The sequence below is a fragment of the Cebidichthys violaceus genome, unplaced genomic scaffold (assembly GCF_023349555.1).
Source record: "Cebidichthys violaceus isolate CVI_PGR_0920_01 unplaced genomic scaffold, fCebVio1.0.p SCAF_47, whole genome shotgun sequence".
NCBI lineage: Eukaryota > Metazoa > Chordata > Actinopteri > Perciformes > Stichaeidae > Cebidichthys > Cebidichthys violaceus.
The window spans coordinates 132,338-155,643 of record NW_027176672.1 but is presented as its reverse complement, the minus strand read 5'-3'; the positions used below and the strand labels follow the sequence as shown (position 1 = coordinate 155,643).

At 45.3% G+C, this 23,306-nt stretch overlaps 2 protein-coding genes across 8 annotated transcripts; both read left to right on the top strand.

Moving 5' to 3' along the window:
- The first annotated feature begins 74 nt into the window (after positions 1-74).
- On the top strand, positions 75-5,868 carry ssuh2rs1 (ssu-2 homolog, related sequence 1). 7 transcript variants are annotated; one of them, XM_068729804.1, is made up of 14 exons: positions 75-370; positions 485-516; positions 664-728; positions 1,324-1,431; positions 1,889-1,964; positions 2,482-2,611; positions 2,747-2,807; positions 2,903-3,024; positions 3,115-3,177; positions 3,275-3,357; positions 3,451-3,543; positions 3,680-3,785; positions 4,872-4,979; positions 5,106-5,868. In XM_068729804.1, exons 2-14 carry the CDS (start codon positions 494-496, stop codon positions 5,244-5,246), a joined length of 1,179 nt encoding a protein of 392 aa, XP_068585905.1. In that variant the 5' UTR covers positions 75-370; positions 485-493; the 3' UTR covers positions 5,247-5,868. The 7 variants fall into 7 exon arrangements, with proteins under 7 accessions (XP_068585905.1, XP_068585902.1, XP_068585904.1 ...); XM_068729801.1 differs by having other exon boundaries at positions 661-728; XM_068729803.1 differs by lacking the exon at positions 75-370 and having other exon boundaries at positions 412-516; positions 661-728.
- A 41-nt stretch (positions 5,869-5,909) lies between these two features.
- LOC137886913 (DDB1- and CUL4-associated factor 1-like) lies at positions 5,910-21,480 on the top strand. The gene is made up of 25 exons (XM_068729609.1): positions 5,910-6,130; positions 6,871-6,991; positions 7,079-7,155; positions 7,252-7,325; positions 7,424-7,537; positions 8,045-8,182; positions 8,361-8,951; positions 10,126-10,227; positions 10,312-10,470; positions 11,502-11,681; positions 11,789-11,998; positions 12,757-12,926; positions 13,029-13,153; positions 13,451-13,686; positions 13,972-15,047; positions 15,142-15,340; positions 15,611-15,693; positions 16,557-16,641; positions 16,718-16,951; positions 18,630-18,723; positions 18,998-19,102; positions 19,306-19,379; positions 19,498-19,593; positions 19,680-19,947; positions 21,341-21,480. The coding sequence occupies exons 2-25, from the start codon at positions 6,879-6,881 to the stop codon at positions 21,478-21,480; spliced, it is 4,743 nt and encodes a 1,580-aa protein (XP_068585710.1). The 5' UTR covers positions 5,910-6,130; positions 6,871-6,878.
- The last annotated feature ends 1,826 nt before the right edge of the window (positions 21,481-23,306 follow it).

Genomic DNA, 23,306 nt, shown 5'->3' with positions numbered 1-23,306 from the left:
TGGGAATTTAAAGTTATTTCTCAAAATCTACGAAATGAAACAACATGAATCTTAGTCTTAGTGTTTTGTTTTTGTTTGTGAGTTTTATGTTATTTTATTTTCAGCTTCACGCCCACTTAAACAAATAAATCAGTTTGCTCATAAAACGGGAATTGTGCGCACTTCCTGGAGACATTGGACTTTTACTTTGGACGGAGGCTATAACTGTTACTTCTCTAAACTGAGGTTTATCAATAAATACTAATTCACAGAAGATCGAGCCCTTGAGCTGAACTCAAAAAACACACAAAGAAGTGAAGTTGTGTTACTTTGTGACAGTCAGAAGAAGCTGCAAGATTCTCTAAAACGGAAGGTGTGGTGTGATTAAAAGGTAGGGTTAATAATACACTTTTTGTCACATGATAATCGATGTCACGCTCGTCACGCACGTGTGTGATCAGAGACCATCTGAAGAGTTGTGTGTGGTCGTGCGCTTGTTTTCCAGGGCTTTGACATGGAGTATCAGCCGGTGTTGGGGTGAGCGTCGCTTCATTGTTTATCATTTATAACTGTTACTAGTTGTCTATTTCATGTATTTTATTTGTTTGTTTTTACTCCAAACAAAATGTATCGAACGTTGTTTGTCAGCGTCTGGCTTAACTTTCGTTTCTCGGTTACTAGCAGCCACCAGAACAGAAACTACGGAATGGCCAATCCGGGATACGCGCCCGCGGCGGAGGGGGCACCCGGTAAACTCCATGGGGGGGTGCACTGAACTTTTATTTTTTTTTGTCATTACATGGTAGCTGAAATCTTTTACAATAGTGTTGTAATTGCACACTTCCGCTTCTCACACACACACACACACACACACACACACACACACACACACACACACACACACACACACACACACACGGGTGACGTCATTTTCTACGTGCAGGCTGCGGTTACCGCCCAGCTCGTCGGGTGTTCTGTGCGCGCTATACTTACACACAAGTTGTATAGTTTGTTGAAGGATTTGAGATCTTTAAAGCAGGTGTGAAACACGTCACAATGGAGAACAACGCCGAGGGCCAAGGTACGTCACTCTCTCTCTCGCGACCCTTCCTGCTGGTGTTGAGGTGTAAAACTGTGTTTTCGCCACTTGGGAATTTAAAGAACTCCGTTTGGAGAAAGATCAAAGTGATGCGATTAGAATCTCGAGCAGTTTTTCGCGCTATTTGAATGATTACATGAGGCCTACTCGTTTGTGTAATTCATGAAAGCTTGGTTAAAAACGTGGAACTCTAGGCCGACATCCAACTCATATGACCTGAACTGGTTCTTCTGGTTTCGTTGAAGCAATGTTCGCCCCACCCGCCGCCGCAGACTTCTTGGGCCCCAGCGCTCCTCCGGCCAGCATGTTTGACAACATGCCCGGCTATGAAGGCACCTTGGCAGGAGGAGGAGGTACAGTAAACGTCCTTTACCAGTGCTGCCATGTTCACGCTCTGTCCGCTTTATTACAGTACATCCATACAACCTAAACCAAATCCAGTATACGCTGTGCTGCATATTCTATGTAACCTCATTGTTCAAGGCTGCATCATATCACAATCTGTTTATAATACTTCTCCCCCTCATGTTTACAAATGGGGAGGCAACACATTAGAAACACCTCACAATATGAAACTACAACCTCCATAATAAACATACAGTACATGCATAATTAAAACCTCTGACAGTGTGAAGCACAAATTAACATTATTATGTGTGGAACTTATGGATGGACTGTTGGATTTTAAACATGTACCTAATAAAGTGACCACTGAGTGTATATGTTATGTTTATAAAAAGAGGACTCTGAGTGATTGCTGTTCAGATGAATCAATTAAACAGAACAACAACCGTTCCATATTTGCTGTAGGTGGGTTTCTGCCCCCTCCGATGCCGGCCTTCCCGCCTCCCCAGCCTCAACCTGGACCTGAACAGCCACACTGGAAGTAAGCTCCACTGTTCCCTTTTTTATCTCCTCAACATTCCGGTTGAGGATATTGCAAAAACTCATTCCCATGATGTGTTGTAACATTAAAGCAATCTGAGCGCTCTTACAACAGCCACTTCCTCTTGAAACATTGAACTGAAATCAGTGACGTGATTTTTCAAAGAGTGAACTTTTTTTCCCTTCATGAGGCATTCTTGGTAAATATAATCCCAAAACATTCCTCCTGCTCCATGAAATCCTCTTCTGTGCTAGATGTGTTTTTACAGAGGAGCGTCACACAGTGGAGAAGTATTCATGTATAACAGTATAAGAGTTCATGCCTCTCATCTTCTATTGAAGAGAGGAACCTTCTCATTTACAGAAACACAAACAGTAACAGCTGTGGTCTGATGTTTCATACATTGTGTTTCTAGATTCCTGTTTTGTTTTGTCATTGGCTTCTTCGCCTGTCAAATCAGCAAACCTGTCGCTGTTTAAATTTAAACTAATAAAGAATAAACTCTGACTGCTGACAGCATCCCGTCTATATCTGAAGAAACTGCCCGGGAGGCGTTCGCCCTGTATGCCTCCAGCAAGTGCTGCTACAGTGCAGCGCCAGCAAAGGACGGCGTGATCACCAGCATGGACGCCTTCAACACCTACCGGGTAGGAACTCATTCTGTTATACGTGTGTGTGTGTTTTGGAAGAGCAGGAAAATAATCCGTAGATGTCAAAGCTCTTGTCGTCGTCTTGGATGTTTAGAGCATGAATAAGAATTTGTCGTTGGTTTGGTGTTGTAGTACCGCCTGGAAACCTTCACTGAATCAAGATCTACAGAGTGGAGTCACGAGCCGTACCATGGTACAGGACTATCGCCTTGTGCATTAAATACATGAGTTGAATTCTGTGGCGTCTGCTATTTTCACTGATGATCTGGTATGTTCTATTTGGATCAGGCCAGCCAGTGGACGCCTTCGCCCAACCGCCTCCGGGTCCTTGGGACGTTCCTGTCAAAGTCCCCAGTTTCTTTGTGGAAGACAAACAGATCATGAAGGTTCCCTATACGTCGTCCATGAAGGTGAATTATACACACGGTTTGAGGATGGAACAAAGCTCCTGTAATAGCTGTTAGAGATCGTTCCTGATGAGAACTCTGTTTCACGTACAGGCCTGCCACGTGTGTGTGGGAATGGGCCGAAAACCTTGCAAAGACTGCGCCGGCGCTGGTAATGTGAGTAAAGTCCACAGACCTCATTCAAACAGGGTTTACTTCAAAGACCTTTGTGGTCATCAGCTGATCATGTGATTTCTTTTCTTGCCCCCGTCAGAAAGTCTGTTGGGTGTGCAACGGGTCCGGTTATCGCCACGGAGAAGACCGATGCCACCACTGCAGTGGCAGAGGGAGGGAGAAGTAAGAGTCTGATGAAGTACAAGCACAGTTTATAAACGGTGCAGTGTTGGTGCTTCTTCTCAAAGAGGCTGACAGACATTATTCTGTTCACAGTTGCAACCACTGCCACGGTCAAGGATCCATGCAATGTCCAACATGTCATGGAAAACAACAACTGCTGGTCTACATCAGCCTCACTGTGAAGTGGTGCGTCGTGAATGTCCCACTTAACCGATGCTTAGAATTGTCTTTTCTTAACGATCTGAAAGTCATTAACTTCTATGGTTACTTTACACCGCTGGTCACTGTGTAACTTTTTAGATTTTTATGTTTGTGCTTGCAGGACCAACAACTCTGATAACTACGTTGTGGAACAGTCCAGTGGACTGCAGCTGGACAACCTCAGCAAAGTGTCTGGCAAGGAGCTTTTCAGGGACTCTCAGTACCTGGTGAGATGGTGTTCATCACTTCCTTCACAATATGGGCATGGGAGGATTAGGTTCTTCAATCTGTGCATATTGCTTAGATATTTTCTGACTTATTAGACTAATAACCAGCTTGCAAAGTACGAAGTATTATTTTTTTTATTGAGCTTTCTAAAATCTTTTTTTTTCATTTGTCACTTAAATGTCTTTTTTAACAGCTTAGTCTACTGTATCCAGCAGTATTCATTATTCAAATTAAACACATTTATTCACTAGTACTAGTAGTGAATGGGAGAAAAGATTTTGTGCTGTAAATGACAACAGACCTGCAACAGGCTGGATGAAGAGAGCCGGCTCTCACTTCTGTTTGTGGACCTATACAGACCCCATTTGGACGAATTTGGGGTCTGTTCGTTGTTGTGTGAATCGCCGTCATTTGAACAATATTAGCCTCGGTGATTTGTGTGCAAGGTGTGAATAGTAAACTTTGCTTGCATCTATTAAATCTTGTTTATTGCAAGTTGGTGTAAGACTTAAAAAATGTACACAATCGATTCAATGGTCTACACAGCTCACATGACAATTAGTGTTACACTCGTGATTTACAAGGTTAACGGTGAGCTTCTATTGTACAGTTCTTGTGTTTTGGGGTCTGAGCGCTGTGGCGACCACACAGACGCTCTGCAGCTAAACGCATCCTGTGTGACACTGATGATCTGCTGCTACCGACACGCTCCTCTCACTATGCGCACTCTTGTGCTGCGTTGACATGGTGTTCAATCAATCAAAACTTTATTTGTATAGCACCTTTCATACAGGTTAGTGCAGCTCAAAGTGCTTCGCAGATGACTGACAAGCCAAAAGGCAGCCTGTTTCAGGAACTAAAAGGTTTTATTCCTGTACTTTGGAACCACTAACGGACTCGTGCCAGAGGACCTGACCGGTGTCGGGCCTAAAACCTACTCTGATTATTCAGATTATTATTTTATTCAGAGGTCATAATTGTCCCACGCAAGTTTTGTAATCCTGCTCGATCTGTCAACTAATAAATGAAAGTCATCAACAGTCATTCTGCACTTATTCATTCTTTCTCTGGATTTCTCTGTGCAGGTATACCCAGTGATAGGCTTCCCAGACCCCGTGGTGGTGAATGCTGCAGAGCGCCTCGTCAGTGAACACCAGGGCAAGTACTCGAGGACGTCACGCATCCTGCAACAGGTAACATCTACTTTATTCATTACATTACATTACAGTCATTTATTTATATAAAGACTGCACAATACTTGGGATGGAAGCCTAATTTGGTGTTTGCATAACATGCTCATATCTGCTCTTTGTCTGCAGCGTCAAACCATCGAGCTGATCCCCGTCACCAAGGTGACCTACTCTTGGAAAGGGAAATCACACATTTACTTTGTTTACGGGAATGAGTTCAAAGTAAATGCAGATAACTATCCCGCTACCTGCTGCTGTGCTGTGATGTAAATTGCAACGGTTGCGTATGGAGGTTTTCTTTTCCTTTTAGATTTCAAAATGAGTTTTACATGCAAGTCAGTTTTACCGATTAGTGAGGAGTTCATGAACACGAGGCGGTCGATGTCCAATAGAGTCAAACACGGGCATTTAAAACGGTATTAACGCCTCACAAGTTAGTAGAACTGATGGAGCATCTTAAACCAGTGCCCTTCAAGATGACACAGGAGGTCTATTTACCTTTGACTGTACGATAACTAATGTTTGGGAAATCATTTGTATTATTACGTGCCATTTGTATGCATGCACCACAGAAGAATGAATCGTTTACTGACTCAATATAAACCATAATCACACTATATCCCCTGAATCCTGAACCTTTTTGCTCTCATATGGCACCAGTGATTTGTTTTTATCATCAGTTACGTGAACTATTTCATATGGTGTATTTGCAGCAGTGTTTTTGTTATGTTGGTAGTATGTATGTGAACCTAATCTGCAGAAGTAATAGTTGTATGTGAATATAAGTAATTGTTACATGTTTATAATCATATGAGACAAAAACGTATACTACTTTATTTTTAACCATCTCTTCCTTTCAATAAACGCCATTTCTTTTTGTACAAGTCAATAATGGGTATTTCCTAATGTTTTGCTGTTGAGTCGTTTCGTCATTAAAAGTGGACCGTCGCTTGTGGAATGACGTCGGGAACGTGTTCGCCATAATGATAATAAACTGGACACAAAGCTGCAGTAAAGCAAACTAAGCGTTGGCTGTGAAACGGTGATCGGTACGTGGATAGTCACCTAGGAACAATCCGGTCTGGACCGGTATCGGTGGATACAAGTCTCAGCAAATTCGGTAAAACCGGAGAAGAACTGAGCGGAACAACGAGGTAAAGTTAGCATGCTAACTAAGTAGCCAGGTTCACCTGTGATGCTGCTAGCTAGCTGCTCTGCTAACACCTCAGTGCTAGGTGGTGGTTACGCGTACAGGCAGCTTCAGTTGCTTCAAGTATGTTCTTAATACGACACAATAAGCTGTACGTGTCTGCTCAGATCAGGCTTATTGCGGACTATAGCGCTGGAAGTCAAAAGTGACCACTTTTAAGAGTGTCGCTAGCGAGCTGTGTGTTAGCTTCCTTGTTTAGCCACAGTGTCGCTAGCCAAACATCGCAACAGGCAGACCGGTACAGTGAGTGATGTCTGTAGAGTAAACTGTAGAGAAATACATGCTGCTGCTGGTGAGTGTTTCAAGCTGAATCTCCCAATCAAAGCAGACATTATGCTGGAGTATTTTAATCTGAAATGCTAACTTGAAAAGTAATGTTTTTGACAGTTGCAGTCCTCGGAGAGTAGCTGCACCTACACACACACACACACACACACACACACACACACACACACACACACACACACACACACACACCTCTGTTTATTAGCGACATATATCACCTGACTGCAATCTCGCTGTCCCTATATTTGTGTCTCAGTTTTGTTCATGTTGACTTATTAAAGATTATAAATACATGCAAACCAGCAGCGCACTTTATGACCCTCTGGAGTAGCAGCTGAGTCTGGACTAGATGTGATATTAATGGAATTAAATCATATTAAGTGCATGCCACCCTGACAGGCTGCGCCATGGCGTCGGCATCTGCCAGTGTGGACTCCAAGGCAGAGCTGACTGCTCTACTGGAACAGTGGGAGAGGGAGCAGCAGGGCGGCACACAGGAGCTGGTCAGCATCCTCACAAAGTAAGCAGCGGTGCTCTCTAGCTCTGGGCTCATTTAAAACAGGTGTGTTTTGGTGGTAAATGTGGTAAATGTGCTGAAACTTTACAGAATCTCTGAGCTGGTTGAGAAAGAGACAGAGGAGTACCACAAAGCGGACCCTGACCCTTTTGATGACCGACACCCTGGTACGGAAATAGAATAAAACATCACTTCATGTGAACATAAATGGAGATTTGATTAACGTGTCTGTTTGTTTTTGATATTTCTCTCTCGGCCACAAGGGAGAGCTGACCCGGAATGCGTGTTAGGACACCTGCTCAAGATCCTGTTCAAGAACGATGACTTCATGAACACGGTACGAATGGATGAAATACAATGAGACAAAACATTTCATGCAAAATAAGGGGGAGTTATATTCTTGTGTCTCGTGATGTTCTTGTCTTCCCCCTGTAGTTGGTGAATAGCTATGTGATGACCAGCAGAGAATTCTCCCTCAATGCAGCAGCCTGTCGCCTGCTTCAGAACATCATGCCTGGGTTGGAGACGGCCGTGGTCTTTCAGGAGAAGGTGGGTCATTTTTGAGTTCATGACGAGATAACAGCGTTTCGCTTTTTCTCTGTTCAAACGACGCGTGTCCTCTATTTAAGCTGTAACGTTCTTGTAGTTTTCTAGCTGCACATCCAACATGTTGCACATCCAACAACAAGAGGAAGCTGCATTAAAAGGGACTAGTTCTTATTTTCACACTGGTGTCTTTAGTATTAAAGCAGTTGAAAATGGAATCGGGCTGACGGTAAAGGCAAAAGGGTCTCAAAGTATGATTTTAAAACCAGGGTATTACTGAGTGAATGTTACAAAACAACAACCTCGTCACATTCAGATAACCGGTGGAGACGACGTACGTTGTTTGTTTGTGGAGTCACAGTCCAGCCTGCAGCGTAGTTACACTTTGACAGCAGCTCTGTGAGGACAGAGATACACTTTGTCCTGAATTTTATCTTTTCAAGGTTTACTTTGAAGTACAACATGCAGAATGTCTACGTGTTTCACGTTCTCCGTGTTGCTTCTCCTCAGGAGGGCATCGTTGAAAGGCTGTTTAAATGGGCTCAGGAGGCCGAGCAGCCCCTCAGAATCTACGCCACAGGCTTGTTGGCCGGCGCGATGGAGAACCAGGACATCGCAGCCAACTACAGGGAGGAGAACTCTGTTCTGGTCAGTATGGGATTCTGCTCTCTCAAAAGTCCCGTTTTACTTTTAATGAATGATGTGAAAGTACACAGTGACAGCGGTGTTATCCCACAATGCATCAGAGCCGCTTGCTCATCGTCACCAGGTGATGTGAAGGAGCGGCGTTCGTCAACTTGTTTTCTTTGGTGCCTCGCTCTGACAGGTGCCTTTGATGCTGCACCGGATGCGCGAGCTTCAGGACAAAGACGCGGAGAACAAAAGGGACATCAAACGACCCAGCCCCAGGAAGACGCTGAGCGAGCCGCTGCTGCCTTTGGACGAGGAGACCGTCGACGGAGGCTTCGAGGAGAAAACCTTCACACCGGGGAGAAACGGAGCGGAGAGGGAGAGGGAGGGGGCGGAGGAGGACGGCAACTTCTCGACAATCGAGCCCGAAAACGAGCTTTCGTTCCGACTCAACTCCCCCCAAAAGACCAGCAGCCACGCCAACTCGGCCGTTAAGACCATGATGAAGCCCATGTCCGCCCCGGGGTCGCTGATACACCAAGGCGTGTCGGACGGCAGCAGCTACCTAAAAAGGAAGGCGGAGAGGGAGAGCGGCAGGACCCTGAAACAGAAGCTAAATTTCTCTCTGCCAGACCCAGACAGGAACTTCAGTGAGCTGTCCAACAGCAGCTGGTCTGAGACGAGCCCCTGGGTGATCGGCAACAATTACCACCTGTACCCTCTGACCCCGGAGATCGAGCAGAGGCTCATCCTGCAGTATCTCACGCCTCTGGGAGAATATCAGGAGGTTTGTCCCTTACCACCAGTCTACACTGTGTACAGTAAATGCTGGTTTGCAACATGCAAATGTGCTTTTTTGAAATCACTTCGTGCAAGTTCTACATCTTCCTTGTCTTGTCACAGACTTACCAGTAGATGTCAGTCTTCCTTAACCTCTCACCACTCGGGCCTTTGCTCAGAGGGCTTGGGTTGATGGACAGAGGATGATGAGGGGTAGATCAAAAGTCAACAGCACACACCACATAGAAGGTGTATATCTGAAAGCTGGGAACATGAAGCTCAGCAGTGTGTAAAATCGTTCTGCTCGTAAATCAGATATTACAAATTTATTAATCAAAATCATTTCTGAAAGTGTAAAAAGGCTTAGAACATCATGATGGAAGTATCTGATTGCCATCCTCCTGCTCACTTATGTCTCATAAGTCTTCATAAGTCAAAAGTTCCTCCAAACATTAAGTAACCAAGACCTTGAGTAACGATAGAATCCATGCTGTGATTCGGTATTAACAACATTTAACTTTGGAGAATTGCATTTCTCAGCGACTGGATGACAAGCCCCCCCCCCCATTGTCAATATAGATCCTCTGAACGTCCTCGGCCTCTAGTTTGTGTTTGTAAAGTTTATTTATGTACATAACAAGAAATTATGTAATTTCAAGACTATTTAGTGACCCCAGTACATATTTTTTATATCTATATATATATTATATATATATATATAATATTCTGTATTACATACCAGAAATATTTAAATAATACATTTTTGAAATTGGTAAAAATCACACATTTTACACTGCATGCAAACAGCTGCATGTTTGTTGCCAAACTTGATGGTCTTTGTCTAAAGGGTTCATGTCTGTGAGGAGACTTGTTGGTTCTCATTCAAGGGAAAATCGTCCCTCGCCAAAATGTCGCCTAACTTCTGAGCGTTACTCTGCCTTCCCAACGAGCTAGCGGGACATGCTGGTACTAATCGCTTCCTTGGATATTCTAGTTTGATGTGTCGGCCGGATCGCCAACAGTTTATTATGAGTAAAGAAATGATTTTGTTCTTATGCTCTGAAAGACATTGTAGTCTGTACAGGAAATAGCTAAAGACGACATTGTTTCCAGCGACCAGCCCTTTACAGGTTCACCAGTGAAAGCATGATTCCAGTGTTCTTGATGTTCCTCCTCCTCAGCTGCTGGCCGTGTTCATGCAGATGGGAGCTCGTGAGCTGCTCATGCATTACATGGACCTGAAGCAGACCAATGACGTGCAGCTCACCTTCGAGGCTCTGAAGGTAAACGCCGTTCTCTCCTCGGTGACCCTCCGATGGGGCCGAAGCAGAAGGTCCGGCTCTTCTGACTTCTCTCTCTTCTCTCAGTACCTGGCGTCTCTGCTGCTGCACAAGAAGTTCGCTGCAGAGTTCGTGGCTCACGGAGGAGTTCAGAAGCTGCTGGAAATCCCCAGGCCGTCCATGGCTGCTACCGGAGTGTCTCTGTGCCTGTACTACCTCGCCTACAACCAGGACGCCATGGAACGGGTACAGAACAGACGCACAACATCCCAACACACTAGACTTTGTTCTGTACACGTCAAAGGAAAGAGTTACGATGATAATGATAATACTGTGATTTATCTCAAAAGTACCTAAAGGATGCTTTAAAATGGAATGACACGATTATGAACTTCTCTGTTGTATTGAAGTTAAATTAACTCATTTTCTCTTTGTACGTCCTTTTGCTCAAAAATTTATTTTTGTGGAAGTGTGTTGCATACAACAAAACTGCATCTCTGCATGAAGCGTGAAGTTGAATGTGTGGAAGAAAAAGCTTCAACATGTCGGATGGAGATTGGAAAGCAGTGTGTGCTTCAACTAATACAGTATCAACCGTTAATGTGGAGAAAAGTGATCACTTTAAAACAAGTCAAACTGGATCTGAAGCTCTTCTTGTTGGTTTATATCCAGAGAAAGATTTAAAGACCATTTATAGACCTAGACTTTCACTGCTTTAGAGCAGTCTTCACAGAGCGAGCACTACTCAATGGATGAGACGGAGGTTATCAAGCTTCACATTAGAAAAGATAACTTTCATATAAAAGGATAACAGCGTACATTTATACAAATATATGGAGGCTCCTTATTGATCATTTCATTATGTTCAGGATTCAGATTTAACCGTCGATCAAGTGAAGGAGCATTTCTGTGGACAACGCAGTTTACCGAGCTTGTAGAGTTTAACATTTTTCTTCTAAATAGTTGTTACATTTTGAATCTTTTAATGAATTAATCTTACTCTATTTTGCATTTCTAAAAACAGGTGGTTTGTGTTGATTTGTTTCTTATTTATTTTGAGTTAATGCAGCAACTGTATGTTTTTCATGGTGTTACAAACAATTAAAATTAAATAAAAACAATGTTGTTATGCTAATAATGTGAGTAAAATAACAATATATAATTATATATTCACTCTCAAAGTAATCTTGCGTTATTTGCTTCAGAATGATACTAGTTTATGACCAGTGTTGCGTAGCTCTGGTGCACATCTGTATTCATTGTCCTGTCCTCTCCAGGTGTGCATGCTGCCTCACTCCATCCTGTCAGACGTGGTTGGTTACACGCTGTGGCTGCTGGAGTGCTCGCACGCATCCGGCTGCTGCCACGCCACCATGTTCTTCTCCATCTCCTTCTCCTTCCGCGCCGTCCTGGAGCTCTTCGACCGGCAGGACGGACTCCGACGCCTCGTCAACCTGGTAGGACGGACCGGCGGTCCGCTGCGTGTGATCGTGTAACGGAACCATTACGAATGTAACGGATGCTGATGGGGTACTAGTGTGTGACGTGAACGGACTCTTTCCAGATCAGCACTCTGGAGATCCTGAACCCGGAGGACCAGGGAGCGCTGCTGAGCGATGACGAGATTTTCTCCAGCAGGCAGACCGCCAAGCACACCTGCATGGCCCTGCGCCGGTACTTTGAGGCCCACCTGGCCATCAAGGTGGAGCAGGTGAAGCAATCCCTCCAGCGCACAGAGGGGGGCGCCCCCATTCACTCCCAACCATACTATAAGGTGAGACAACGGACAGGTGAGATGACTGGACATTTTATTTATTGATCTTAACATCTGTAAAACGTGTGGAGTCACCTGTTGTATTGATGTTTTTCTTTATTTCAATAATTACTATTTAACAGACAAAAATAATGTAATTCAGACACCAAATGGATCATTTACATTTGAAATAGTTTTGGCCCCAAAATAAGAAGAATTCAATGGAAAGCCTTCTGTCCTCACAGTGTCATGCAGGAGATTTCCACAGAGAAACTGCTACCTTTTGGGTAAATAAAGTCCCACATAGATGAGGGGACTTGGTGGGGCGGTCTTTTAAATATACTGTAAATCATCTCATCTCCAAACTGTCCAAGAACAGTTTCTCAGAGAAAACTCTGTTTCTCTGTTTCGATCACATCTTCTCAATTGTAAACGATGTGTTATCATCGACAACAAAATGTCTTCTTTTGTAAATAGTAAAATAGGTGTCCCTCAGGGATCGGTGCTAGGACCGATCCTCCTTTGGTTAGACGTTAACAACCTTCCTGAATCTTCAGATGTACGCGGACGATACGGTCACATTCTGTTCTTCATGTACAAAACAAATCCTTGATGCACATCTATTTGTAAAGAGGACGTTCTACAACCTGAAACGAGTCTCCCTCTCGTCTGACTAACAAATCCTCGACCCCAAATTTTCAAATGGCAGCTTCAATGAAATGCACGAAGTTTGAACTCCCGTTTTGAACTCTCCGATCCTTTGTGTGCTCCTTCTGCAGGCGGTCAGCTATAGCCGCGAGCAGGTGGTGGAAATGATGGAGTTTCTGATCGAGTACGGTCCTCTCAGACTGTACTGGGAACCAGCGGAGTTCTTTCACAAGCTGTCGTGTGTCCAGCTCCTCCTGCAGCTCATTTCCATCGCCTGTGACTGGAGGACCTACTATGGCAGGTATGGACCAGGAAGTGACTCTCATTTCTTTTATTCCATGATGTGTTATGCGGTGGTATGATGATTTGATGATAATAATGATGCGTGTTTCTTGCCCTGTAGGAGCGATACGGTGCGTTATGCTCTCGACATCCTGAGCATCCTCACAGTTGTTCCAAAGACCCAGCTGCTGTTGTCGGAGGCCGTCGCTGTGCTCGATGAGGGAGGGTCCACTGTCTCCACTGTTGGTAGGGGCTGTGATGCTACTGAAGTGTTTTATACTCTACATGAAACAACGTATACGGCCAATAGTCGCTAACACATTTACAGAATGTTAGGTCAGCAGCCATTACTGTAAATGTGTCCATAGTGCACTGGGTCTGTATTATGTAGTGTCATAAAATAAATCCTATTCACTGTAACCACAATGTAATAACATGCAGGACCTTTTGTGATTTCTACCTTTGTTCATTTCATGAACCCTGTGCCCAGCTCTGCTGAGAGATGGAAGCGTTATTGTTGCGGTCTGTTTTGTGTTCCCTCAGGAATGAGTATCGTCCTGGCAGTGGCAGAGGGAGAGGTTTTTGTAAATGATGCCGACATTCAGAAGTCGGCTCTGCAGGTCGTCATCAACTGCGTCTGTGCTCCGGACAAACGCATGTCCAGCATTGGCAAGTTCATCGCAGGCACCCCCCGGCGCCGCCTGCCTCAGCAGACCAAAGCCAGCGAGAGTGTGCTCACTAAGATGTGGAACGTGGTTCAGTCCAACAACGGCATCAAGGTACAGTCTTTGTGGTTGTTACGCCTCTGTGCCTTTATTCCCCCAGTAAACATTGTAAACATGGGTTTATGGTCTCAATCTCTAGTTTACAGTCTTCTTCACTACAGCATGATGTTCATTTAGTACATTATGCTCCATTTAGAGTCAAACAGACCATAAAGCAGGGGATGCTTTAGGGGCGGGGCTACTGTGATTCAGAGGGTTTGTCCAGCTCTTATCATGGCTGCGACTTCCCCTTTTGTTTTGTCAACTATCGTTTCTTAACTTCCCGTTTCTGTCCTGAAGGTGCTGCTGTCCCTGCTGACGGTGAAGATGCCCATTACCGATGCGGATCAGATCCGAGCTCTGGCCTGTAAGGCTCTGGTGGGTCTGTCTCGCTCCACCTCCGTCAGACAGATCATCAGCAAGCTGCCTTTGTTCAGCAGCGGACACATCCAGCAGCTCATGAAGGAGCCCGTGCTCCAGGACAAACGCAGCGAACACGTCAAGTTCTGCAAGTTCGCGGCCGAGCTGATAGAGAGGATCTCCGGGAAGCCTCTGCTGATCGGTACGGACGTGTCTCTGGCGTGGCTGCAGAGGGCCAGCGTGGTCGCCAAGTCCAGGATCTCCTTCCCTGAGAAAGAGCTGCTGCTGCTTATTAGGAACCACCTCGTGGCCAAAGGCCTTCACGACACAGCCACCACTCTCACAAAGGAGGCAGACCTCCCGATGGTGTGTCTGTCTCACTCGACACATGCTGCTTCTGCTTTCCCCCCCGTCGCTCCTCCCCCACCCGCCTCCCCTGTCGCCACGTTACCCCGCACCCCACGTCTGGCCAACGGCGTCGGGTCGAGACTCACGAGCCATCCCTCTCACTCGTCCACCCCGGGGTCCAGCAATCCACAGACGCGCCCCTCCACGTCACAGCCCGCCGTGTCCTCCTCCGCAGCGTTCCCCTCCACGTCCGTCCCGCCGTGCACCAACGGCTCCCCGCTCATCGGACGGATCGTTTTCTCGCGCGAACGGCAAGCCGCGTGCGCCGCGGTGAGCTGCAAGAAACCGCGGGTGCTGAGACAGAAGTCTGACCACGGCGCCTTCAGCCAGAGTCCGGCCATGAAGAAGCAGTTCGACCGGCACCTGCCGTCCCCGCCGGCGTTAGACAGCATCATCACAGAGTACCTGAGGGAGCAGCATGCGCGCTGTAAAAACCCCGTGGCAACGTGCCCGCCCTTCTCCCTCTTCACCCCCCATCAGTGCCCCGAGCCCAAACAGAGACGCCAAGCACCCATCAACTTTACATCCCGTCACACTCGCAGGGTTATATATCCTAAATACGGAGGGGTGGACGGAGGCTGCTTCGACAGACATCTCATCTTCAGCAGGTGGGTCGCTTTGTTTCCTTCCTTGAGCACAACGTGGGATTGCTCCACCATTCCTCCGCAACCTTTTCTCCACCTTTATTTCTTCGTTTCCCAGGTTCCGTCCCATCTCGGTGTTCCGGGAGGCAGAAGAGGACGAGAGCGGATTCATGTGTTGTGCCTTCTCAGCTCGCGAGCGGTTCCTGATGCTCGGGACGTGCACGGGGCAGCTCAAGCTCTACAATGTGTTCACAGGCCAGGAGGAAGCCAGCTACAGCTGTCACAGCTCAGCCATCACACACCTGGAGCCCTCGCGGGTTCGTAGAGAAACAGTTTCATGCTTCGTCTTAATGTCCTTGATGTGTGTATTCTTATATATACAGATATTTAAAGCCCCCCTCTGCTCGAACATATGTTTTTCAAATAGTTTCTTTACTTGTCTTTGATGTCTGAGTTTAAGATAAACACTGAATGGCATCTCAGCAGTTCAAATTTTGAAATCAACAATATTTGCATATTCGCAGAGTATATTATCAGTCTTAGATAATATGGAGGAGATGTTTAAGCATCACATTCTGTGTTTGTAGGACGGCTCTCTGCTCTTAACGTCGGCCTCTTGGAGTTACCCGCTGTCTGCTCTGTGGGGCATGAAGTCAGTCTTCATCATGAAGTAAGTGAGGTTCATACAAGAGACTAAAGCCAGATGTGTGTTTTCACCAGCTGCACAAAGTCTTAGATATTGAAACATTTGCAGTGCAGTGACGGCGTGAACGACCTGAATACAGTTTGAGCAGAGAATGTGGATCAACCGCTCAGTTACAGGATAGTTTGGGTGTTTTGGGTTATATGAGGTACTTATCCACAGTCTGTGTATTACCTACAGTTATGTGGAGAAACAAACAAAGCACTGTACCGCTGTGAGCGGGACGGCATCAAACCAGTGACTTCACCTCCCAGAACAGCCGTCTCCGTCGGTTACTTTGTTCAGGTCATTGTGGGACTTTGGTGAATCCAAACAAACCAAAGTCACACAATAACACAAACTGACCAATAAAGACGGCGGTAGACCAGCAGCTGGTGTTCTGGTAGAACGACTGTTTCTTCAAAGCAGTCTGGTGGCTTCAGTCGGGGACATGGACTGTACAGCTCTCTCACGGCAGAGTAAACTGAAACAGATATTTGAAGTGCCTAAGACACATTTTGGTGACGTCCCTCCTACTGCCCCACACTTCAAAACATCCAAACTCTCCTGTAAGCCCGTCTGTGATCCCGCCTGCATGTATGTGTATGTGGCCCACTCCGCCCAACGTTCCAGCAGCGTTATGTCGTCAGAAGAGCGAGCTGCAGAAAAGAGATGACATGCTGTTTAATTATGCACGCTAACAGCCCGAGGGCTGCAGGCTTCACTTCATGGAACACAAGCAGTGTGCATCATTCATCCTTCCACTTTAACCACGGCATTTCTGACTACTCAGCGTTTGTGCTCACGCTGGCTCCGTGTTTCTGATGAAATGTTGAAATGTTGCTCTTCAGGCATTCTTTTCTGGGCGACCATTACGTGGAGTTCAGTAAGCTCTCACAAGATCGTGTCATTGGGACGAAGGAACACATAGCGCGGGTACGTATGTCGGCATTTCTCTTCACCACATTGCCATCAGTGGCGACGGCTGACGTTCAGTTCTTCTCTTTGCCAGATTTATGACATCCAGACGGGTCAGGTGACTCTGACGTTGAACAACCCGGACCTGGCCAACAACTACAAGAGGAACTGCGCCACCTTCAACCCGACGGATGACCTGGTGCTGAACGACGGCGTGCTGTGGGACGTGCGCACGGCTCAGGCCATCCACAAGTTTGACAAGTTCAACATGAACATCAGCGGCGTGTTCCATCCCAACGGCCTGGAGGTCATCGTCAACACGGAGATTGTATCCTTGAGACTTCAATGCATGGGTTGATAAGAATGCAGCACAGTAGACTAACGAAGCCTTCCAGTACTCAGACTACATACTATTTAGTATGCCGAAAAATATTTAGTATGTCCCAATGTCACCTGCAGCACGCAATCGAATCAAATGTGCAGTGTAATGACGATGTAGTATGACCCAATTGAATGCATTAAATAATATACATACTTTGTAAGTGCAGCTGCAGTACGTAGTAAAAGTACAAAGAAAACTATGTGGTGTTTGGAACGCAGCTTAATGCGCCACATAATGCCATAATCACGCTGTGCGTGTCCTGCACCTCTGAATTCCGTGTGATTTCAGACATGACTGTCACAAATACTTCACCGATAAAAGAGCAATTTCTAGTCTTGGAATTCTACAAAGAATTTGACACTTTACAAACAGGAAGTCTCTGCAGCAGAAGTCGTTTACAGGATATTCAGCCTTCAACAGAGCTACAGACAAACCAGTGGACTCTGTGGCTGTGGTCTCTGAGCTACATGCTAACGTCAGCATGCTAAGACCCCTCACCATGAAAATGCTAACGCGCTGATGTGTTAGCAAGTGTAGTGTGTACCATGTTCATCATCCTAGTTTAGGGTTAAAGGATCATCAGAGGTATTACAATTCATCCTGAAGGGGACATTGATGTCTGTAACACATTTAAAAACCATAAACCACAAATACACAAATGTGAACCTCGTGATGTTACTCGGGGAGCTTTCAGTGGGTCACCAGAGTCCGTAGGATTCATTGGGAACTACGAATATCTATACAAAATGTCCTGACAATCCATCCAGTAGTTGTTGAGATGTTTCAGTCTGAACCAGGCGGCAACCTTCGGTTCTGCAGAGTGAAGCCGGTGCTTCATGTGTTAAAGCTGCATTCTCTCTAGTGTCCACCAGGGGGCGACTCCTCTGGTTGTATAGAAGTCTAGTCTAAAATGACTCTACTTCTCTCTTGATTTATTCCCTGAATACATACTGTAATACATACTGAATACATACTGTAATACATACTGAATACATACTGAATATATACTGAATACATACTGAATATATATACTGAATACATACTGAATATATACTGAATACATACTGAATATATATATATATATACTGAATACATACTGAATATATACTGAATACATACTGAATATATATACTGAATACATACTGAATATATACTGAATACATACTGTAATATGTAACATGTAACATGTTCTGAACCTTAGAGCCTCTTACATGTTGCCAGCATGGCTAACATTGTTATTTACATATTCATAGAATAGGTAGATAAAAAAAATGTCTATCAAAAAATAAAAATGGTTTTAAATGTACATCACAATATGGTGAAAAAAAATGTTGCTGCATTTAAGAGACATACATCCAATATTCATAACTCATTTCTAAAGTGAGTTATGAATGTTCAGCAGAACGGTGCATAAATGTGACATAAGATCGTATCCGTGTTTAAAGTTGTCGTCGCTCCAATGATGGGATGAGCTTTAATTTCACTGCCAAACATTAAATATTTATCGCTCTGAAAATTGATTTCATAACCCAGTGGATGGTTTTAATTGCCGTGTAGTTAAATCCGAAGCAGCTTTAGTTGATACAAATGAAAGCGGTGTCACGGTCCTTAGCCGGAGGTTCAGTGGGATCTGCGGACCTTCCACCTCCTCCACACGGTCCCCGCTCTGGATCAGTGCCGAATAGTCTTCAACAACAACGGCACCGTCATCTATGGAGGTAAGTACAGAAGCGCTGCATGAGTGCTCCACAGTCGCTCCAGAGTGTGTGAAAGGTGTGTTTTAGCTGAAGGAGGGTAATTGTGAAGCAAAGTGAGCATGTGTGTGTTTGTAGGGAGGTGTGAACAGAGCCTGTAGAGGAGGGGGGGGGGGGGGGGGGGGGGGGGGGGGGGGGGCAACCAGCTGGTTCTCTCTCAATACGACGACCACGGAGCCCCTACCTCACGTTGGTCTTTCTTCACTCTCTCTCTATTGTGGCTCTTTGGCTTCTGCAGCGATGCTGCAGGCCGACGATGAAGACGACATGATGGAGATGCAGATAAAAAGTCCATTTGGTTCGTCGTTCAGGACCTTCAATGCCACAGACTACAAACCAATCGGTAAGTGTCCCTCACCTCCCTCTGTTAGTTCAATTAAAAAGATGAAATGAAGTAATTTATTCTCGTGTGTGTGTGTGTGTGTGTGTGTGTGTGTGTGTGTGTGTGTGTGTGTGTGTGTGTGTGTAGTTGGTTATCATGATTGATTACTATATTCCAGTGTTTTCAGAAGATGTACTTCCTCATGTTCTTTGCTCTCTTCTCAGCCACTATTGATGTCAAGAGGAATATCTTTGACCTTTGCACTGATACCAAAGACTGCTACCTCGCTGTGATCGAGGTAAATCATCATCGTAATGTTGTTTTAGGTATCGGTTAGTTTTTGGCTTAAATTTGTGATAATTGATGTCTTTTGTTTTTCATTTATGAAAGAATGAAATGTCTTTTTCGTCCCGTAGAACCAAGACTCTGTGAACACCGACACGGTGTGCAGGCTGTACGAAGTGGGCCGGCAGAGACTTGCAGAGGAAGAGGAGGAGGACGAGGAGGATCAGGTTCCATCTTTGTTCTTTTAAAATGTAGAATATCGACTCTGTGCTGCTGTGATTTTGTAACTCAGCATTTCTTTCTTTGCTGTCAGGAGGACGACGATCAGGAGGAAGACGACGACGACGACGACGAAGACTCGGACGACGACATCGACACGGATCCTCTCATTGCCGAGCTGGAGAACGAGAACGGCGACGAGGACGACGAAGAGGAGGACGATGGGAACGACGAATTCTCTCCCTCCGACGAAGAGGTGTCACGCCTACTCGGAGACGGTGTTGACGTCGGGGACGACGAGGACGACAACGACGAGGACGACTCCGCCGATAATGACGACGTCGATCTGGACGGAGACAACGGTGAGTAGAGCTGAAGAGAGCGACGCTTCTGCAGGTTTCTATTCACCTCACCGCTGCATTGTGGGATCTGTGGAAAGTAACCATTTAGATCCTGAATATGTGATTCGTTTATCCAAAGAACGTCCTTTTGGAAATTTATGCCGACATTTGTGGAGCCGGTTGCTGTGTGACCACAAAGGGCACATGGCTCACTGGCCAAAACCTGTAGACACGGTTCTACTGCATGTTTAGATCGGTATTAAACAAATCTAATAAGTTAAATGAAGAAGCAGCAGTTTGGGCGATAGCTAAACCAGCTAGCTATCTAATTTATGACACGTTGTTTCCTGTATTCTCTTCTCATCCTGATAGTCTGGGATGTGTTCTTTGTACGTCGCTAACCCAGTTTGCTTGATGCTACTGTTTATGATTTGAGTCTAGATTTGTTTTCAGATCTTGTCAAAGCAACAAGAACCCTGACCTCTTGAAACCCTAACCCTGTCTTTAGGCCTCTACTCGGAAATTGCATCCCCATTCTTAAAAACCACAAGCTGCATTTGAATACTTTTGGTGTTATAATAAAGGGAACACTTGTGGACATTTGTTTGGACCCTCGGGCTTTAGCACAAACCTGCAACAGTTCAGCTAACCGAACGCTGATAAGACCAAAACTGTTAGTTAACGTTCACGAAGTGAAAACACACTGAAAGGGGTTAAAGTTGTAAGACTTAAATACAGACAACTCTCTGGTGTCGACCTGTCAATCCAGCGTGTAGCCCCGCCCCCTAAATCATCCCTCTTTATGGTCTGTTTTGACTCTAAATGGAGCATAATGTACTAAATGAACATCATGCTGTATTGAAGAAGACTGTAAAACTAGGATTGAGACCATAAACTCATGTTTACAATGTTTACTGAGGGAATAAATCAAGAGAGAAGTAGAGTCATTTTAGACTAGTCTTCTATACAACCCAGAGGAGTCGCCCCCTGGTGGACACTAGAGAGAATGCAGCTTTAACATATGAAGCTTTGGCTTCACTTTTTTTGGAACCGGGAGATAAATGTATAAATTAAAACACCTTAGATGGACTGCAGAGTCATGAATGCCGACTGTGGCCTTCTCCACTAAAGACAAAAGAAGATGTCTTTGTGTTCTACGGAGGGAACGGTGGATTAAGTGATGCAACAAGCCGATGTTTTGGTCCACTTCTGTGTTTTCTATGCTTGTCTGGTCACCGCAAGGAAACGTTGTCTTTCCAGTGGAAATGAGAGAATGACGGGGGAAGTAGTGCTCCCCCCCCCCCCCCCCACACACACACACACAGTTCAGTGAGGGGGGGGGGGGGGATACAGAGATCCAGTCTCTGTATCCCCACAGTTCTAAAAATCTGTATTTGTCTGTCGCACCCAACAGACAGCTCCGACAACTCTGACCTCGAGGATGACATCATCTTATCCCTGAACGAGGTGAGGAGCCCGCGGGACCCGAGGATCCGGACAACACATGGAGACCTCTGCCTGCGCAGAGCGGGGGGAAGCGAGAGCCGCGGATGAGGTGGAGGTACCGTGGAGATACCGTGGGAGCGCTGCAGTTTGAAACAGTGTCTGCACTCTGAGTGACGAGGCCGACGGAGGAACAATCTCATAGAGATTTGCACACAACTTAGACTTACTGGTGGGCCAAAACATGATTGTATACGCTATAGTTTTATATGTATAAGAAGAAGAAGAGGTGGATGATGAGAGAAATTGTGCGGTGAAGAAAAGTTTTATATTTTATCACATTTTACGGCTTTTTTAAGTGAGCCTCTTCATTTGGTATTGATTCACTCTCTTTGTAAGCTTCCGTTTGGTCACAGAGGAGTGTTGATGGTGGAAAGCTCACTGCAGCGCTGTGTGGTCCTCTCTCTCTCTCTCCTCTCTTTCTCTCTGTCTCTGTCTCTCTGTCTCTGCCTCTCTCTCTCTCTGTCTCTCTCTCTCTCCCCTTCTCTTCTCTGTCTCTCTCTCTCTCTCTTCTCTGTCTCTCTCTCTCTCTCTCTCTCTCTCCCTCTGTCTCTCTCTCTCTCTCCCTCTGTCTCTCTCTCTCTCTCTCTGAGTGTCTGGAACGATCACCAAAAAGTAATGAAGCTTATGAATCAGGCAGCTAACTTAATGCACAAACACGTCGCCGATGGCGTCAAAGCCGCCTTCAGGTTTTACTCTTAAAACCGCTGACCAAAAAACGCCACACACAGACACACACCCACACACACAGACACACACCCACACACACACAGATACAGACACACACCCACACAGACACACACAGCAGTGCCATTCGTGAAACGTGTGATTTCTGTCAGACAGGAAGTCGTCTCGGTGCTCTTGTGTTGCTGTTGCTGAAGCGTGAATAGTGTGACACTGTAACAGACAGTTATTGACACACCCTGCTCACTGCCGGCACATGACACACGCGTGTGATTTTACACGGCTTCATTGAGCCAGTGGGGAGGGTTTGGCCTTCGTTGGTGACCCTGAAGAAGGTTACGGGGCGATGAGTCCATCATACAGGGAAAATGTGACTTTATCTTGAGTTAGAAAACTGATGAAATCGATCTTACTGAACCTTGAAAGAGAGCTCTGAAATTAAAAACGGTCAAATTTAGCAGAAGTTTTTCATTTCAAACCTGAGTTTCCTCCGAGTGACTGAGGCTTCAAACTCTCGACTTCGTGAAAAACAAATGCCTTCACTTGCACACATTTTGAAACGTTTGTTCTTTTTCTGCCTTGTGTTCATTTTATTCTGTGTTCTTTTTCAACGAGGAGACCTGGATGGTCGAGTCTTTGAGACGGTTTATGTACAGCTTGTATGTATCTAAAGTATTTTTACTATAAATAAGACGGAAAATGATCTTTGTGTGCTTCTTTGATGACCTTTAGTTGTTAGAAAACATTTGTGAAGATTTTCATTTAAATAAATGTTTTTAAGTCACCATCGATCACTGAAGAAAGTATTGCAATATTTATGTATTTGCAGTTTTATGATGTGGCGACATTCTGAAAATAAATGCTGTTTCGCAGTTTTTTCTCCGTTGTACACAAACAAGAATGAAAACTTTAAAGGTCATCAAGAAAACTCTTCAGGACTTTTCTTTGGAAGGAAGCATGAATACGTGAGCCCGTGAAGTCAAACGAACACAAACTTGATCGTTTGATCGGGTTCCTACAAGCCAGGAGCTGGAGGGAACCTTTAGGTCAATAATGTGGACTGCTGTGATAGAACACAGGGGAACTTGAACTTGTCTTCACATACAATCGTACACAGCACAACGTAGCTGCATTCAACCCACCTTAAGCATTGAGGAGCAACTTTGGGGTTTCAACGTCTTGCTCAAGGGAAC

Excerpts from the sequence above, each read along its gene's own strand:
- LOC137886913 (XM_068729609.1), top strand. The coding sequence starts at position 6,879 with ATGGCGTCGGCATCTGCCAGTGTGGACTCCAAGGCAGAGCTGACTGCT. Across the intron at positions 6,992-7,078 it reads CTGGTCAGCATCCTCACAAA|AATCTCTGAGCTGGTTGAGA; the intron begins GTAAGCAGCGGT and ends GAAACTTTACAG. Across the intron at positions 8,183-8,360 it reads GGGAGGAGAACTCTGTTCTG|GTGCCTTTGATGCTGCACCG; the intron begins GTCAGTATGGGA and ends TCGCTCTGACAG.
- ssuh2rs1 (XM_068729800.1), top strand. The coding sequence starts at position 605 with ATGTATCGAACGTTGTTTGTCAGCGTCTGGCTTAACTTTCGTTTCTCG. Across the intron at positions 3,544-3,679 it reads ATCAGCCTCACTGTGAAGTG|GACCAACAACTCTGATAACT; the intron begins GTGCGTCGTGAA and ends TTGTGCTTGCAG. Across the intron at positions 4,980-5,105 it reads CGTCACGCATCCTGCAACAG|CGTCAAACCATCGAGCTGAT; the intron begins GTAACATCTACT and ends CTTTGTCTGCAG.